This window comes from Embiotoca jacksoni, unplaced genomic scaffold, assembly GCF_022577435.1.
Source record: "Embiotoca jacksoni isolate LCO1_2020_lvr unplaced genomic scaffold, fEmbJac1.0.p SCAF_22, whole genome shotgun sequence".
Taxonomy (NCBI): domain Eukaryota; kingdom Metazoa; phylum Chordata; class Actinopteri; family Embiotocidae; genus Embiotoca; species Embiotoca jacksoni.
In genome coordinates, this window is record NW_027185363.1 from 890,151 (window position 1) to 905,651 (window position 15,501).

At 42.9% G+C, this 15,501-nt stretch overlaps 1 protein-coding gene across 1 annotated transcript in view; it reads right to left on the reverse strand.

Annotated features, from left to right (window-relative positions):
• Nucleotides 1–38: 38 nt before the first annotated feature.
• dnah9l (dynein, axonemal, heavy polypeptide 9 like) overlaps nucleotides 39–15,501 on the reverse strand; it is a 33,916-nt gene continuing 18,453 nt past the window's right edge. The window contains exons 49-87 of the mRNA XM_069157077.1: nucleotides 15,290–15,391; nucleotides 14,920–15,081; nucleotides 14,613–14,696; nucleotides 14,133–14,242; nucleotides 13,868–14,030; nucleotides 13,605–13,728; nucleotides 13,191–13,333; nucleotides 12,881–13,042; nucleotides 12,490–12,549; nucleotides 12,217–12,390; nucleotides 11,980–12,126; nucleotides 11,638–11,751; nucleotides 11,245–11,388; nucleotides 9,658–9,840; nucleotides 9,240–9,341; nucleotides 8,662–8,796; nucleotides 8,293–8,466; nucleotides 8,024–8,156; nucleotides 7,193–7,295; nucleotides 6,780–6,902; nucleotides 6,465–6,669; nucleotides 6,194–6,358; nucleotides 5,968–6,108; nucleotides 5,417–5,587; nucleotides 5,222–5,344; nucleotides 4,934–5,127; nucleotides 4,570–4,718; nucleotides 4,160–4,287; nucleotides 3,886–4,023; nucleotides 3,691–3,780; nucleotides 3,322–3,513; nucleotides 3,055–3,174; nucleotides 2,643–2,702; nucleotides 2,237–2,419; nucleotides 1,750–1,932; nucleotides 1,214–1,329; nucleotides 832–944; nucleotides 551–691; nucleotides 39–452 (exon numbers count right to left, since the gene is read on the reverse strand). Of these exons, the coding sequence (XP_069013178.1) occupies nucleotides 205–452; nucleotides 551–691; nucleotides 832–944; nucleotides 1,214–1,329; nucleotides 1,750–1,932; nucleotides 2,237–2,419; nucleotides 2,643–2,702; nucleotides 3,055–3,174; nucleotides 3,322–3,513; nucleotides 3,691–3,780; nucleotides 3,886–4,023; nucleotides 4,160–4,287; nucleotides 4,570–4,718; nucleotides 4,934–5,127; nucleotides 5,222–5,344; nucleotides 5,417–5,587; nucleotides 5,968–6,108; nucleotides 6,194–6,358; nucleotides 6,465–6,669; nucleotides 6,780–6,902; nucleotides 7,193–7,295; nucleotides 8,024–8,156; nucleotides 8,293–8,466; nucleotides 8,662–8,796; nucleotides 9,240–9,341; nucleotides 9,658–9,840; nucleotides 11,245–11,388; nucleotides 11,638–11,751; nucleotides 11,980–12,126; nucleotides 12,217–12,390; nucleotides 12,490–12,549; nucleotides 12,881–13,042; nucleotides 13,191–13,333; nucleotides 13,605–13,728; nucleotides 13,868–14,030; nucleotides 14,133–14,242; nucleotides 14,613–14,696; nucleotides 14,920–15,081; nucleotides 15,290–15,391 (5,502 nt within the window). The 3' untranslated portion in view covers nucleotides 39–204. The remainder of the gene's footprint in view (nucleotides 453–550; nucleotides 692–831; nucleotides 945–1,213; nucleotides 1,330–1,749; nucleotides 1,933–2,236; nucleotides 2,420–2,642; nucleotides 2,703–3,054; nucleotides 3,175–3,321; nucleotides 3,514–3,690; nucleotides 3,781–3,885; nucleotides 4,024–4,159; nucleotides 4,288–4,569; nucleotides 4,719–4,933; nucleotides 5,128–5,221; nucleotides 5,345–5,416; nucleotides 5,588–5,967; nucleotides 6,109–6,193; nucleotides 6,359–6,464; nucleotides 6,670–6,779; nucleotides 6,903–7,192; nucleotides 7,296–8,023; nucleotides 8,157–8,292; nucleotides 8,467–8,661; nucleotides 8,797–9,239; nucleotides 9,342–9,657; nucleotides 9,841–11,244; nucleotides 11,389–11,637; nucleotides 11,752–11,979; nucleotides 12,127–12,216; nucleotides 12,391–12,489; nucleotides 12,550–12,880; nucleotides 13,043–13,190; nucleotides 13,334–13,604; nucleotides 13,729–13,867; nucleotides 14,031–14,132; nucleotides 14,243–14,612; nucleotides 14,697–14,919; nucleotides 15,082–15,289; nucleotides 15,392–15,501) is intronic.

Here is a 15,501-nt window from a genome sequence, read left to right on the forward strand (position 1 = left end):
TTCCAGTGATTTTTCTCTGTTAGAGTTAGACTCCCTCCTCCAATTCTTGTATATCTGCTAAGTTTGTAAAATATGATAAAATGAAAAGTAAGGATGATAAGTGAGTACAAAAAGGGACATTAAGAGAGCTGGAGACCCGTACTTTTCCCAATAGGTTTTCCCTCTCAACTTTTGAATCTTCACCTGTGACCTCTGACCTCTGGCTCACACACTGAGCAGCAGAGCCACTCCAGCCAGCACCCACTTGGCAGGCCGCTCCCTTGTTTTGAGACTCAAAGTCCAAACATATGTGGGTCCTCTGATCTTGGTCTTGTAAAGGGGACACTCATAGATATTCCTGGTCTCCTGACGATCATTGGGTACAGCTCGGACCGAGATGACGGGCATGGCTGGGGTCAGATCTTTTAGACGGGCCTCAGTGATCACCCCGGTCTGAGTGTCCCATCTCGCACCTGGGGAAGGATTACCACGGTTAAGAGGAGGAATTTAATATAGTACGATAAGTACTTTGCTCAAGGATAAAAGGAAATGAACGTCATTGTTTGTCTACCTTCCATGTAAAGTCCAAACACGTATGCACCCTCCCTGGCAGGTTGGTTGAACTCCTCCTTAAACTTCTTGGTCACATCCACAGTCAGATTCACTTTATCCAGAGGCCACTCGTTCTTACGAGCCAGAGACTGCATCACAGCTGGAGAGTGAGGACATGATGAAAACACTCGAAATGAATGATGAGTAGACAAGTAAAGGAGCAAGAGGGGCAAAGAAAATGAGGGAAAGCTATTGTATGTGTTCGTAGAACCCTTATTTGTATGCACAATTGTGTGTTACCGGTGAGGAAGGACTGCGGGTTGAACAGTCCAGAGAGCCAGACGACACTGGGCAGAGAAAGGTCCTGAGTCCAGCTGTCCAGCTCTTTACAACGCTGCATCACATCATTATACCTGACACACACACACACACGAACAGACAGAGAGACTGCTGCTTGGATAATGTCAGTCATCTGGACACTCTATTAGTAACTATGTTATGTCTACTATGTGTATGTGATGTATAACAACGCAGTATCTCAAACAGTTTATTGTATCCCTTTGCACACTATGCATAACAGTAATTGTATCAACTGCAGCTAAATACAGAAGCTTATACACAAAATTAGACAAACCGTTGATTTAAAAAAATGAAATTACTGAAGACAAACTGCTGCACACACCATATAGCCAGGCTGTAGATAGAGGGGTAGGCCAACTTGGTCCAGGTATCGGGGACATTGTCGAAGAACAAGGCTGTCTGCAGCTTCTCCATCTCAGAGGACATGGCCAGTTCACCCTTTGACAGAGACATTGAGCTGTTAATGCACTGTAAATACACACATTACAAGGGCTGCATGTAGCAATTTAACATCAATGAGAGTTTGACAAACAGCTGCTGGACAGTTATTGCATTACTATATATGCTGCCTGATCAGATGAGAGAAATCTTCAGGATTTTTTGTGGGGCAATATTAGAGACTCCCTAACTGCAAAGAGGAAGAGCTTTTTATTCTTAAAACCCACTTTTGGTTTAAGAGTTTCTTGGAAGAAGATAATTGGACGTTACATTTGGCAACGACAGTCTGTTTTACCTGCCTCATCCTACCTAGTTATATTCTTCTCTGTTAGTGCTATCTGTCTAGTCAAGCGAGTAATTTCACTACATTGAGACGATGTGAGCTGCACTGTAAAATAACACACGGAGGTGTAAGCCTACCTTGAGTCCGAGGTCAAGCTCCTTCAGCGAGCGGCGGATCTCGCATACGAGTGTGTTCATACGCTCACATTCCTGGAAGCAGACCAGGATGTAGGGCGACCGTTCAGCTGTCTTGGAAGTGATGTCGGACATGTTGTACTGCTCTGGCAGCTTCTCCAGCACTTCATCTAAAATTGTTTTCACCTGGAGGTGGGTGGAGTGAGGAATCAGTCAGAGCACAGGAAGGGAAAACACTGATGTTCTCCTCTCTAACTCGTTTCTCCAACAACTAAAGAGGTAGAGTTACTGGATAGTGTTGCTGTGGTGTGTCAAGCATTGGCTCATTGAAAACACATGTGTGCCAGCATCTTTTATGTCTTGTCTTTGGCTTAGCACAGGTTCAATGTTGAGTCAGTTCATGAAAAATAATTTCTTTCAATCCCTTTTAAAAAAAAACAAAAAAAACAACTAATCCCTTTAAGGTATTATTGAACGTGTGTGTATCCACCTTCTCCTCCAGCGTCTGTGAAGCCCCCTCTCCCATCACAGAATCGGGAGACTGCAGCTCCAGCAGAGTGTGAAAAAGGTTATCCGACGTCACTGTCAAGAACTCAATTTCTGCGTTGGGGTGCAACCCATAATGCACTGGGCTCTCATGGGGCAGCATCTCATCTATGAAATCATGGTAGCCCTGGAGATGCACCATAACACATTTGGTGGACACATTTTATCACACTGACAGCCCTTACGGGATGTGAAACTGAAATCATCGGAATAACTGACTGTCTGATTTTTCCACTTGCTCTACATCTATAAGATAACACTTCTGTTTCACACTAGATAGCTGTGCAACATTCAGGAGATGAAACTGTTCCAGGGAAATGTTTCCCCAAACAATATATGATTCAATTTACCTGGTAGTCCAAGTTGGAGGGGACGACAAACCCAGGTGCCAATGAAAGCTTCCGGTCAAACTATAAAAAAAAAACCCAGAAATTAGAAGAATTGTAAGCTTTAGGTTTTAAAAACTGAATAAAACAATAAATTATTCCAACCAAGGTGGCAAAACATCCCCTGGTCTGGCACATCTGGCTGCCAGGCACACATGCCATACTATTCAGGTTCCAAGGACAGTCTTTGGACCAATACTGACAAACTGCTTCTAACTGGAGCTGATTCTCGGCCCAAAATGTCCCGAGTCTGCAGTAGAGGCGCAGTTAAAATCTGGCTACCGTACAATGTCTGCGCACAAGCCAGTTCTTGTTTGGCAGCACACAGCCGAATGTGCCGACACGCTGCGTTTCTTTAATGAATACACATACAAACCTGGTTGGGCTGCATGTATTCTTCCAGGTACGTTCTGCAGAGCCGTCTGTCCCAGTCATCAGTGATGTGTCCTCCGTACATGATCTCCCCAAACAGATACCTCAGGTCCTCCCATGGCACCTTCGTCACCAAAGTCATCGGAAAAATCACTGCCAATACAATCACCACCCGAATCATCCTCACCATCCTATGACCCCTGACACACGTGTCTCTCAGTCATCTAATTGTACCCCCTCTCATCCACCCACAACCCCAAACACAACCCACCTGTGTGTTCGCCTCCAGGTAGTTGTAGAGGACATTAACTGATATAGTCAGATCTCCGGTGTTGAACGGATACTTCCTATTCCAACCCTGAGGCCCGAACTTCCTCCTCTCTGCCACACAGGCATGAAAGTAACAGAGAGAGAAGAGGATGGTCTTAAACTCCTGCTCACGGCTGCACTGGTCCAGGATGTCCTGCAGAGGGCCAATAAATGAATAAACTCATGATTGAAACACAAAATAGGTAGGTAGGTAGGTAGGTATTTACTTTATTAATCCCTGAGGGGAATTTTTTTTATATACATAGATATATATATATATATATATATATATATACAACCGGCACTATTAGCGCAGAACAGAAAAACCCACCTGATCAAAATTATCCAGAGCAGCATGTAGATTAGCATGCATGCCTGTAGGAGGTTCATTGGTGATCTTGATTGCATTTTCCAGAATGCCCTGCAGAAAACATGCATAAAAAAAGATTTACAGCTGCGTTTAGTGTCACTAAGTAAAGAACTGTAATGAAAATTGTATGAGGGTACAGGTACACTGCATCTCCACCTGTGGGATAATGTGCTCCTGCATTGTAGATGCCGGCTCTGCGCTCATAAACACTCTGTAGTCTGGATGACTGTCTTCACAGCAGCGCTCCAGGAGCTTCTCAAGCGCACCCAGCCAGCGAGCAACCAGGTGGATGTTCTGCAGGGAAACATTTAAATGTATTTTTTCAAAACTGTAGGGACTGGCGTTCACTCATGTATTTCTATCCTATAATAAAATATGTGTTCTATCAATCCAAATATTTGAATTGAAGCCCATTTTCTTAGAACCAGACCTGCAATATAACCCAATGACCGTCCTTGGCAGCCTTTTCCATGGCAATTTCAGCCACAGTTTCCTGTCCCTGGCCCAAGGAGACGTTGTGAAGCTTCCCAAGGTCAATAGTGAAACCCAGCTTCCTCCCTGGGAACACACAGGACGGGATTTAAAAAAAAAAAAAAATCTTTATCCTCTTCGTCACTAATCACGGTTTCTAAAAAAAGTATTTCTGTCTCTCTTAAATTTTACATTACTTGTACATGGGTTGTTCTATATGTCCAAACAAGGACATACTTACAGTTCTCTTGTCTTTGCATTGTAAAGCAACGACTGGCCCATGTCTTTAATCACCAATCACTTTGTGTGAGTACAGTATATGAAAATGTATCTGTGTGTGCGTGCATGCAGCTTCTTTCTGAACACTACCGAGTGATTCCACATCTTTAAGTGGGTCCACTCCAGGGGACAGGATGAAAAACACAGGAGAGGCGGGACCACTTTCTCGAAAGGACTTTGCAAATTCAGTCTTTCGGCCCTCTGTGTACTTCACACCCAGCTTCTCCTCCACAAAGTTCCTACAGTGTGCCAACAGGAAATGACCTGGGTTTAAAAATATAGCAGAGAGGTGGACAGCCGACACGACTCAAAGGTCCACTATAATGATTTAAACATATCAATAAATACAGAGAGTCTGTTTTTTCATTTGTTTTAGAGGAGGATGAGTTTAACAGTATGGAAAATAAGACGACCAAAAAACAAGCGACTGAAGAAGCAAAAAAAATTTCATCACCTGAGAGCATAGGTCATGCGGTCAGGTCTCAGGGCTCTCATCATGATCAGTTTCTGCAGGGAACTTTTCCCCTTCCACTCCTGAGGAAACTTCTCCTTCTCCGGACACTCCGACTCCACCACCTTCTTCCAGCGCTTGGGTGAGCCTTCAATGTCCCGGTCCAGACCTCGAAACTCATCAGTAAAGCTCATCACCTGGACAAAGACAAGGGACAGCAGGAGGTGATTTGCGGTGTAATTCAAGTACAGCAAGCAATAACAAATCCTGTGTGTTCGTGTGCTTGTGAACCTTGATGGCGCTCCAAGCTGAGTTGGAAAGAAAGTCTAGGGGGCTGACATAGCTGTGGTCAATGTTAAAACGCAGCAGGAAGTTGAGCTCCCGCACATCTATCTCCTTACTCATCAGGAGTAACTGGAAGAGGGAGAACACGGTCAGGGACGAAACACAGTCTCTGTCTCATACGGACACAAAACACACAGGCACCTGGAAGGCTAGCTGTGCAGTAAAGGTGAGCTTGTCTCCCTCAAACAGTCCCCTGCTGATGTAGTTGAAGGTGGAGTAGGTAACGCAGTCGATGAGTGTGTTCACTCTGCTCGTCACGTCGTCGCAGGCCTCTGCCATCTCCACCGCCTTGTGGAAAACAACGTTAAAGGCCTGAGGACAAGAGGAAGAATTTATTTGTGGGACATTAAGTTATACATATCTGCATCTCAATCAATCAATCAAACTTTATTCATGTCCCACTTTTTGTACATTTTGGTCCAGTTCAAAGTGCTGGACAGATGACTGACAGGCCAATAATAAGATAAACGGTCGTAGACCAGAAAAATAAAATAAATAATAATTTGAAAAAAAAAATGAAGGAAAAAAAGACAAATTAAAAAACACTTTGAGACCATACTTCAGTGACCAGTTTACAGCAATATGTTTGCAATGTTTAGTAGCATTTAAAGTTAATGTGCACTTCTGCCTGTTCAAATCCACGTTGTTAGTTTTGAGGCTGTGAGTCGGCTCCTCTGTTTCACTCTGGTTACCTTGAGGCTGAACTGGTACATGGGATTGATCTTGTTGAGATCATTCATGATGAAGTAGAGCAGAGAAGCTCTCACGGCAACTGGGCGATAGTGCTCTCTGGCTTCATTTATCTTCACTTCATTAACTTTAGCTTCCAGGACCTGAGAACAAGGGACAGAAACAGAAAATGTATCAAAATAAATAGGAGAAAACACTTTTTCTTTTTCAACCAAACACATATTTTACCTTCATCTCAATCTCTGCAGCAGTGTGCTTCGTGGTCTCGAGCTTCTCAACCAGCACGTTGTCACCGAGGAAGTTACTCTCTGCAGCAGACAGCCTGGTTAGCAGCTCGTCCTCCAGAAGCTTCAGCTCAATCTTAAACATGTTCTGCTGTTTTGTCAGTTCACTCTGTGGGGAGATTACGCAAACGAATCATAAAAAAAACTAGGCACTCATTACACCAAGTTGCACAATGATGTAACAGCAGGGGAGACTAACAACTACATTAACCCACCTTCAGGTGCTCGAGATCTGGTCTCTCCTGATTCACCACCTGGGCCAGGAGCTGGTCCTCCAGTCCGTCCCTTGTCACTGTGAAATTGATGAGGGTGGTCTGGGCTTGAATCTCTGGTTTGTAGTGAGGATTGGCCAATTTAGTGTGCAGGATTAGTCTGAAGTCTGGGTGGAAGAAACACTCCTTGTCCCCGACCTTTATACAACTGTGACAACAGGACAGAGAGAGGTTTGGAGGGCAGAGCATGACGAGGGAAACAGATGCTTGTTTTTCTTTATACACGGGTTCACTTGTCACTTGTCACATCTGTGTTACCTTCCCTTCTTGATTGTGTATCGCCCCAGCAGAGGGTCAATAACAGGGTCAATGGTCTCCTCCAGGTTCTCTATGAGAACAGTGTCGCCTGCGACTACAGCCTGTTCAATAACGTCTACATATCTGGAACATTTAACACAAATAAATGAAAATGAAAATACAAAAAACAACATTTACACAGATAATGTCTATTGTCCCAGATAGGGAAAATAATGCTGAAGAAGAAGAATATCAGAAAACGCTTCATTGTAGCTGTTTCACATTTTCAGCTTTCCCACAAAGAAAACTGAAAATGTTTTTAGTACATTGATGCAGAATGTGACAGATATACAGTACAACAACATTTCAGACATTGTGGTTTATTCTGAAAGCCAATATCAACACCTCAGGGTGGCAGTGATGGAAAAACTCACCCTATTTGGCCTAAACTAACAACCTTCAGGTTGCTACCATAGCGACTCTTGATCCATTTGATGCCCTGCAGCTGAGGGTCAATTAGGAGAGGCCAGCGCTCACCTGCAACAACACACAGTATCACAAAAGCCCCATTTCTACTGATGATAGTGGATCTACTCAACTTGACTTTTCTGGATTGTGTTTTCTGCATGAAACTGTCATGACGTCATCTTCAAAATCAACAACAATAAAATCTCCTTTCACGTCTTCTATATAACATTTCACAGACAAATATTGTTATTAAAGCTAAGAGGAAACAAAGAAGTGTGTCCACTTCATTGTTGTCAGGTGGGCGGGGCTTGACGGAACATATCGGTGCAGGAACAGAGTTCGACCCAACTACGGCTTCACTAGTAACACTCAGTGGGTGCAAAACTTCAGAATGTCTGATGAAGTATTTTTCTACCTGTGCAACAACCTGCTCCAGTGAAGGACAGACAGGACACAAACTTCAGCAAGTGCGCAGGTCATTGCACTGTGGAGGCTTGTGCTCTGCAATGTTTTCGCATCACCTTTTGCTCTCGGTAAAGCTCGCTGGGAACATCGATGGAAGATATAAAAAAAATAAAAAAAAGTCCCAGGTATCAGATACCATACAGGGACAATGTAAACCCCCTAAAAAAGTGAGTAGAATCGAGCTGGTATCACCAGTGGAAAAGGGACTAAAGTAGACTCAGCACTGAACTATTTCTATTAAATGTTCTAAAGAGGCATTCGAAGGTGTGCTCCATCATTGTGGTGATAAAGTACATCTTAGTCGCTGCTGTTTGGTCACATGTTCTACTCACAGTTAGTGAGGATGGTAGCATTCTGAGTGGACATTTGGTCTCCTGGTAGTCCTTCATTGTTCCACTGGGCCACCATTGCGCCATCAGTCAACATGGACACTGGATCTAAGTCCCCTGTCATGGGGATGGGTATCTGGTGAAAATAAATAGAGCTGTGTATTGATACAGGAATGAGACAGATGTTAAATTTAAACTTAGCCTGCTATGGAAAAGCTGTGGGAGTTCATTGCAACTGTAGAATAATTGTGAGAATATCGAAGTGTTTTCACCTTCTGTGTGTGAAGGAACGGCATCCAGAGGTTGTCCAGCAGCTCTCTTCTGTACTTCTTGGAGAAGGAGCCGGCATATGAGATGAAAGCTGCAGTTAAGAGGACGTCGCCACAGAGAGTTTCCTCCTGCTCATGGTACTGAGCCACTGAATGTGCCCAGCGCACATTCTCACTCTGAAACACAGACACATACAGTAACTTTAAGCATTGAACAGGGAACAGTCTTTTATTCTCAAAATACTTCAACGGAGAAGGTCACGCATCAAAGTAGACATACAATAAACACAGCGAAATATTTGATCTGCTTTAAGAGTCTACTGTCAGAAACATGAATGAAAATAATCTTCTATCATCAGCTGTTATTCACACCTCCAGTCCTTTGACCAGTCGATTGGCGAGTTCTATTGTCTTGTTTGTGCTGTTGACCTCTTCCTGAAAGCTAAGTTTCTCTGATGTTGCTTTCTCAAAGGCCGTTGTCAGAGTCTCCAGACTACTATCAAGCTCCTGAGAGAGAGAAAAATATGAAGACATGTGGCTGTTGATGATCTGAAATAAAGTATGTCTTAGAAAATTACTGTATTAACTATTTTTACGCTATGTGAAAACCGACATTTGACACGCATGTGACCGTCATTTAATGCTGTATGGGGCCGAAACTATGGGGTAATTCACAGGAGTGGATTCTGGGAAAATTTTGTTTTTCTAACTTTTGAACAAAACGGGCAACCAGAGTCTTATCGTTTGGCCGATTTGAATTAAATTATATTTTCTGGTTCTGGAACATACACTGCGTGACTATAGCAAAAATGGTGAAATTCAGTTATCAAATTAAATTAATTCCAGTTGTTAAAAAAAACAAAAACGTTTCAGGGTGCTCCCCAACAAAAACAATAGGGTTCCACCACCGTTGGAGCCTGGACCCCTAACAAAGGGCTCAAAAGACTTACAGCAAGTTTTTTCCTGATTGCCTCCAGTTTCTCAGCAGCTTCAGTCAAATCTGCATTTGCCTGAGATAGACACATCCTCTTCATCTCTACCTCGCGGAATACCTGTAGACGGACACACACATTGACTTCTGTGAGGAAATTACAGTATTACCTTTGTTATCATGAATGACATCCACAAAAGCCTACAAGGTATTGAGAGAAACAGATTACAATGCAGTTCATGGATATCAACAAATTCATGAGATATTACACATCCTACAATGAAGATAGCAGAGGAGAGATGTACTTACAAAAATCTATCCAAGGCAACACAAGTTTTTTTGGGGAAAGAAAATAAACCAAATAAATCAAAAATACGGTCTTACACTGAAAACATCACCATGTCAATGCATGAGACAGCTGGGTTACATGTGTATACCTCATGGAAGCGTACGATGTTGATCACCCAGGCACAGAGCCCCGCAGCGGCTGAGGATTTCTGTCGCACAAAGTCAGGGTTGAATTCGGAGTCACTGAGGTACTCGTCTCTCACACACCTCACCGTGGCCTCGGGGATGTGCTCTTTGTCAAAGTTCACCAGAGTCTGCAGGAAGTCGTCCACCTGGATGTGGATTTAGACCACACCACAGTTGCCATACGTAAATATCTTTAAAGGCATTTTGCATTCTGAATCATTAACAGGAACTGAGAAGTAGAATAAAATGAAAACGTGCAGCAGCACACCATACTGGAAGCTGTCTAATGTAACAAAATATTTCCCCGAACTTCATTTTCATTCTTACGACCAGGATAGTGGCTCGCTGAGATTTAACATCTCTTGTATGATACAGATGTACATTAAAATAGATGAAATATGAAAGGAGTAATTAAGGATCAGCAGTTGGTCCAAAGTCAACGCACATAAATAATAAAGAAATATAAAAACAGTCACAATAAATATAAATATTAAATTATGAGTCGGGAGAGGACAAAAATAAAACAGCTATAAGTCATTTTAAATGTAAAATATGTCATTTCAGCTATTTAGGGAACTTATTTATGAAGAACGTTTTGGCACAGTAGCGTCCAGCAATTAATCGAAACCTGCTTTCAAGACATGCACTGAAACCATAGACTGTATATAAAAATGGCTGTCGTCTCACATTGGCTTGACTGAAAACTGAAAAGTGAAGCCAATGTGGAAATACCTTAAAGTGCAATACCACTGATGGCCACTGGGGGCAGACTTCCAAAACCGCCTGCTCCAGTAGACTTTCATTCAAAAAGCATAAATTTCTCTCATGAAATGCAAAGTCGATACGAATTTTTTCCACAAGTCATTTTGCTGTCTTAGTTAACTTCACTCTTTCTGATCAGTGTTGTGACGGTCCTTCTCAAAATAATTCCATTAATTAGATATTAGGCCTCAAAAAGGGGCATGCTTGGGAGCGTGCCTGGCTAGATTGACCTGCCTAGGGCACAGTCAGGTCGTCAGACAAAATGGTAGGGCGTAGTGTCCCAAGGTTCTGTCAGATCCACCCTCCACAGTTCATCCAAATATGGCCTCTTTTGGCTCCAAAAATCCAAGATGCCAAAAACCAAAATGCCAGACTAGAGGCTTCATAACAGCAGTTAAAAATCCAATGAGTAGGCTGCCACTTAACTGCAACCCTGTTTATCTCGACATTACATGGAGGAGCTGTAACTGAGAACACAAATGTCTGAATGAGTCGGACCAGACATTAAACTTTACCTTGCCGGCTCCCTACTACAAAGTCAGTGTAATGTCGGGTTAAGATCATATGTGAACAGAGCAGGTCATTGTTTGGGGGAATCATGAGCAAGTGCGTGTGTTAAGGACATTTCTATCAGGGACTCCAGCATGCTCTAACCGGCCCTTCAACGAAACCAAAAGGATTATTTCCACTAGGTAAGAATACGTCTGTCACGGACAGTCTTCTTTTGTGTGCGACTTGTAAAAGTTCACATGAGATAACAGCTAAAGTACATTCCTCTAAAATATCACCTTGCTCATGACCACCTTGGAGGCCTTCCAGCTGCGATCTTTAGGGATTCGGCCTTGAGGACCCAGGAGCACCAGAACAGCTGCTGAGACGTTGGTGACAATAGCTGGAGGGTTGGGAAACGTTCTCAGCTCTGTCAGGTTCAGCTGGATCACAAACAAACAAACACACACACACACACACACACACACACACACACACACACACACACACACACACACACACACACACACACACACACACACACACACACATACACAGTTGGGGGTTTGAGTCAGAGACAACTTTGTAACGTGATTTTCTTTCACTTACAATGAACATAATATGAAATTGATTAAAATTAAAATCAGAAATCAAATGTGGTGAAACGGTCGAGGAGCCTGTGTGTGTTTTACTCTGTTTAGTGTGTTGAGGGCTGTGTTGGCTGCCTGAAGGGCAGGTTCAGCCTTCACCAAGTCCTCTTCAGTCTCCTGCTGCTGTTTGGTCACTTTAGCTTGAATTGCTGCCACCTGAATAATCACAAAACAACACAAAACGTGTGAAGTCATCTGTGGATGGATTGTTGCGAGTTCAGCTTATTTCTGAGACATGTTATTACCTCTCCCCTGTTTTCCATGGAGCATATCATCATGGAAGTGGCATTAAATGAACCTCAAAATGTGCTGTAATTTTGATAATACGCAGCTTCATGCCTACTCTGTTGCTTCTTAAGAGGCCCTGGAGTCACACCCTCTTACCCTTTGCTCCTCAGCATCAGCTACAGCTCTCTCTAGGTTGAGCTTGTCAGTTTGTTGTCCTATCTTAGCGATTAGAGCTTCGATATCCGTGTTCCTCTGCCACAGCTCCACCTCCTGCACTGCTAACTTAGCTTTAAGATCCTCCACCTGAAAAAAGAAAAGAAAGTACACTAACAGACAGTAGATGGATCACAAACTGTGGCTTGCATTAGTGCAGTATGGTGTATGTTCGCTGACCTGTGAGGCAGTAGTCTGCAGTTTCTGCAGTCCATTCTCTAATCTTTCCATCTTCTGAGTCAGCTCGGTGCGTTTCTTTGCCAGCAGGTTGTCATACAGCTTCATAAACTCCAGGAAACTCTTTGGAGTGATGTAGTTGAAGTGCTTCTCATTCTGCTGGTACTTGACACTCACCTGTATGGTGAAGTCAAAACAGGAAAAAAAAAACAGCAAATCATATTACGGAAGATTTGAGAAAGGTTTTCTCATTCATAGTCCTTTGCAGTTGCTCACCTCGTTAACGATTGTGTGGGCGTAGGAAATGAACTCACTGATGGATGCCCTCACATTTGGCTGCACGGCATGAACACACATGGATTCAGGACATGATCACAATGTACTCACAGAGTAACTATAATTTTTTTTCAGTAGATGTATACAATAATATAAATAATATAGATTCACTTGAGCCATACAAACATGTTTTAGGTCATTACTATAGATGTTACAGAGATACTATATCTCCATAATAAAATCTCTACCGTTTGAGACATTTAAATCATGTTCAAAGTGGAAATGCCAACTCACAGAGACAATGTGGCCCTTTGCACATATGCATTTCAGTTATCCTACAGGTAAGTAGCAGATCTGTGTTATCGTGAGTACTAGCTCAACTAATTGATACCTCCAGCGCAGGTATCTTCTCTATGAAGGTAGTGCTGACGGACTGCAGAGCCAGCTGAGGCCACGGGTGGAACCAGTTTATGGCAGTACAGTTAACCAGAGCTGGAAACTTCCGGGCACGAGTTCGCAACGTGAATCCGACTGGAGAGAAACACAAGACCACCTGCAGGACATGGAGGGGGGCGGGAGCATGTGGGAAAAAAAAAGCAAAAAGCAAAGTCACATTTTAGAATCAATGAAGTAGAAAAATGTGTTGAATAACTCATGGTATTATATGACACTAATATGATATGATAAATGATGTTTCAGACCTTGAGCTGTCTTCGTATTCTTTCAATAAAAAAGCTCCAGCAGTTGTCTCTGGTATCTATGAGTCCTAATCCCCTCAGCTCCATACGGATTGACGTCACAATCATATCCACTTCTTCATCACTGAACAGGTCTGGAATATCCCCTGAATAACATAAGCAATACAAGATAAGTCCTACTTTTATAAAGCCACAACTTCTCTCTTTCAGGTCATTTACTTGGCTGCAATGTTGTTTCTCTGACAGTGAGTGAGAGAGCTGCCAGTCTCACATAACACACACTACTTGTGTTGTTTCGCCGGCCTCTCTGACATGTCACAAGTCTGTGTGATATGTGAGGAGGAGAAATGTGAAAGCACGCTCATTCCTTGGCTTATTAAAGGAGTAGACACTCACGCAGTGTCGGTGTAGCCAAACCTGAAGCCAGCATGTCGTTGATGAGCACCAGGAAGCGTTCATCTGGAATCTGGGCATCTGTGTGAAGGAACACTGTCCCAATGTTCTTTACCCCCACCTTTATATACAATGCTGCTATATCACTCTGCACGTGAGGGGTGCAGCAAAGGGACAAAGCAGAGAAATATATAAGAAATATAATGTATTACACAGTATCAAACCTTGTAATGACAATAGAAGGATGGCTTTTTATAGCTGTTGTGCGTGTGTAAATGCCTGTTTACTTTGAGGTCATTGATGCCGTAGCCTTTACGCAGCGTGATCTGGAAAACTTCCAGCATGCTGAGGAAGGCAGCCAGCCGACACAAACTCTGCTTCCCGCTGCCGCCGACCCCAACCAGCAGAGCGTTGCCATAGGGGGCCTCCAGGATACGACTGATACGACATCTGAATGGAGACACCACAATTCATGGTGCATTTATTGTCTGTGTTTTGCAATTGCACACATATTCATAAATCCTTGTCTGTGCATGTTAGTATGTTTCTTACACATGCTGGATGGCTTCCTCAAACAGTACCAGGTTCATAACAGCATGCAGCTCATTATAGTGCTCCAGAGCATCTGCCAGTGTCTTCTGGAGCTTCTCCCAGTCTGAAGCCTGACAAGATGTGCAAACAAACAAATGAACCTGGTTCTTTTGAGTCACTATGTGGTGGCTTCCAGATATGTAATTAAATTAAGTTACCCCACATAGAAAAGAAAGGCAATCAGTTTGCTAATGACTGTGCATTCATCTTCATTTACCTCCAGATAGATCAGACATGACAGCAGAATTTGTGTCATTAGGTCTTTGAATACGTCCACTACTGATAATCGACATACTAAATTGATTAAAGTCAAAAACAATTAAAGTCAACCAATTTTTATTACCACTGTTAATAAAGAATAAATGAGAGTTTGAAATGAGCAACATGGAGTCCAGCCCGGAAAACCTCTGACTATCATGTGTGTGTATGAATGTGTCAAACCTGGTGATAGCGAGGCTCTCCCACTCCCAGGGCAAAGTGACAGTACACCAGAGGCTGGTGGATAAAGATGGACTCATCTATTCCCTATGGAAGTTTGGCAGCAACAGAAACAACAAGCAATGAAATACTGCCACAGTTAAACTGTCTTTCAAAAGCTAGAAATATATATTGTAAACTGAATATCTGAAAATCTATATTGTGAACTACAAAAATCATGTGTGTTTTTGTTTTTACAACCTTCTGCCACCAGGTGATGCTGGGTGGAACGAAAAAGATAATATATTAGATGTTACTGTATGTTCCTTACCTCAAAATATCTCTTGCCAGTGTCCAGCAAGATCTTATTGAAGAGTTCCACATCCTTTTCCTCCATCAGTTTGTCGGCGTACACCCTGGAGCTCTCATGGAGCCACAGGTGAACTAGGTCCATGGGGTAGCGGATACTCTCCGGCAGGGTGAACAGGATACCCTACATATCAGGAGTAAAACAATACGTGATGAGATTACACTTGACTGTAGTCGTAGTTTATGTGCTGCAAAACCAGTTACCTGTATCACCCAGAGCTAAACTGGAGTTATTAATCTTCTATTATTCTTCTATAACACTATTAACATTTAACACAGCAGTCATTTCACTTAACGTAGTATTTAGGATGACTGCACACAGAGCGTGTTACCTGGAATATGTTGGAGAGGTCTCGCAGGTTGAAGATATAGTGGAAGCGAATAGCAGTGGGGAGGAAGTTCTGGCTGATTTTCTTGTGCAGGCAGATAGCTGCCTGCATGAGCAGACCCAGACATACAGATGGGAAGCGTCAAGGATGTAGTGGCTGATAAATGGATGTTTGCATGCATACACATTAGGTTTTAATGGAGACAAATGCTGCAC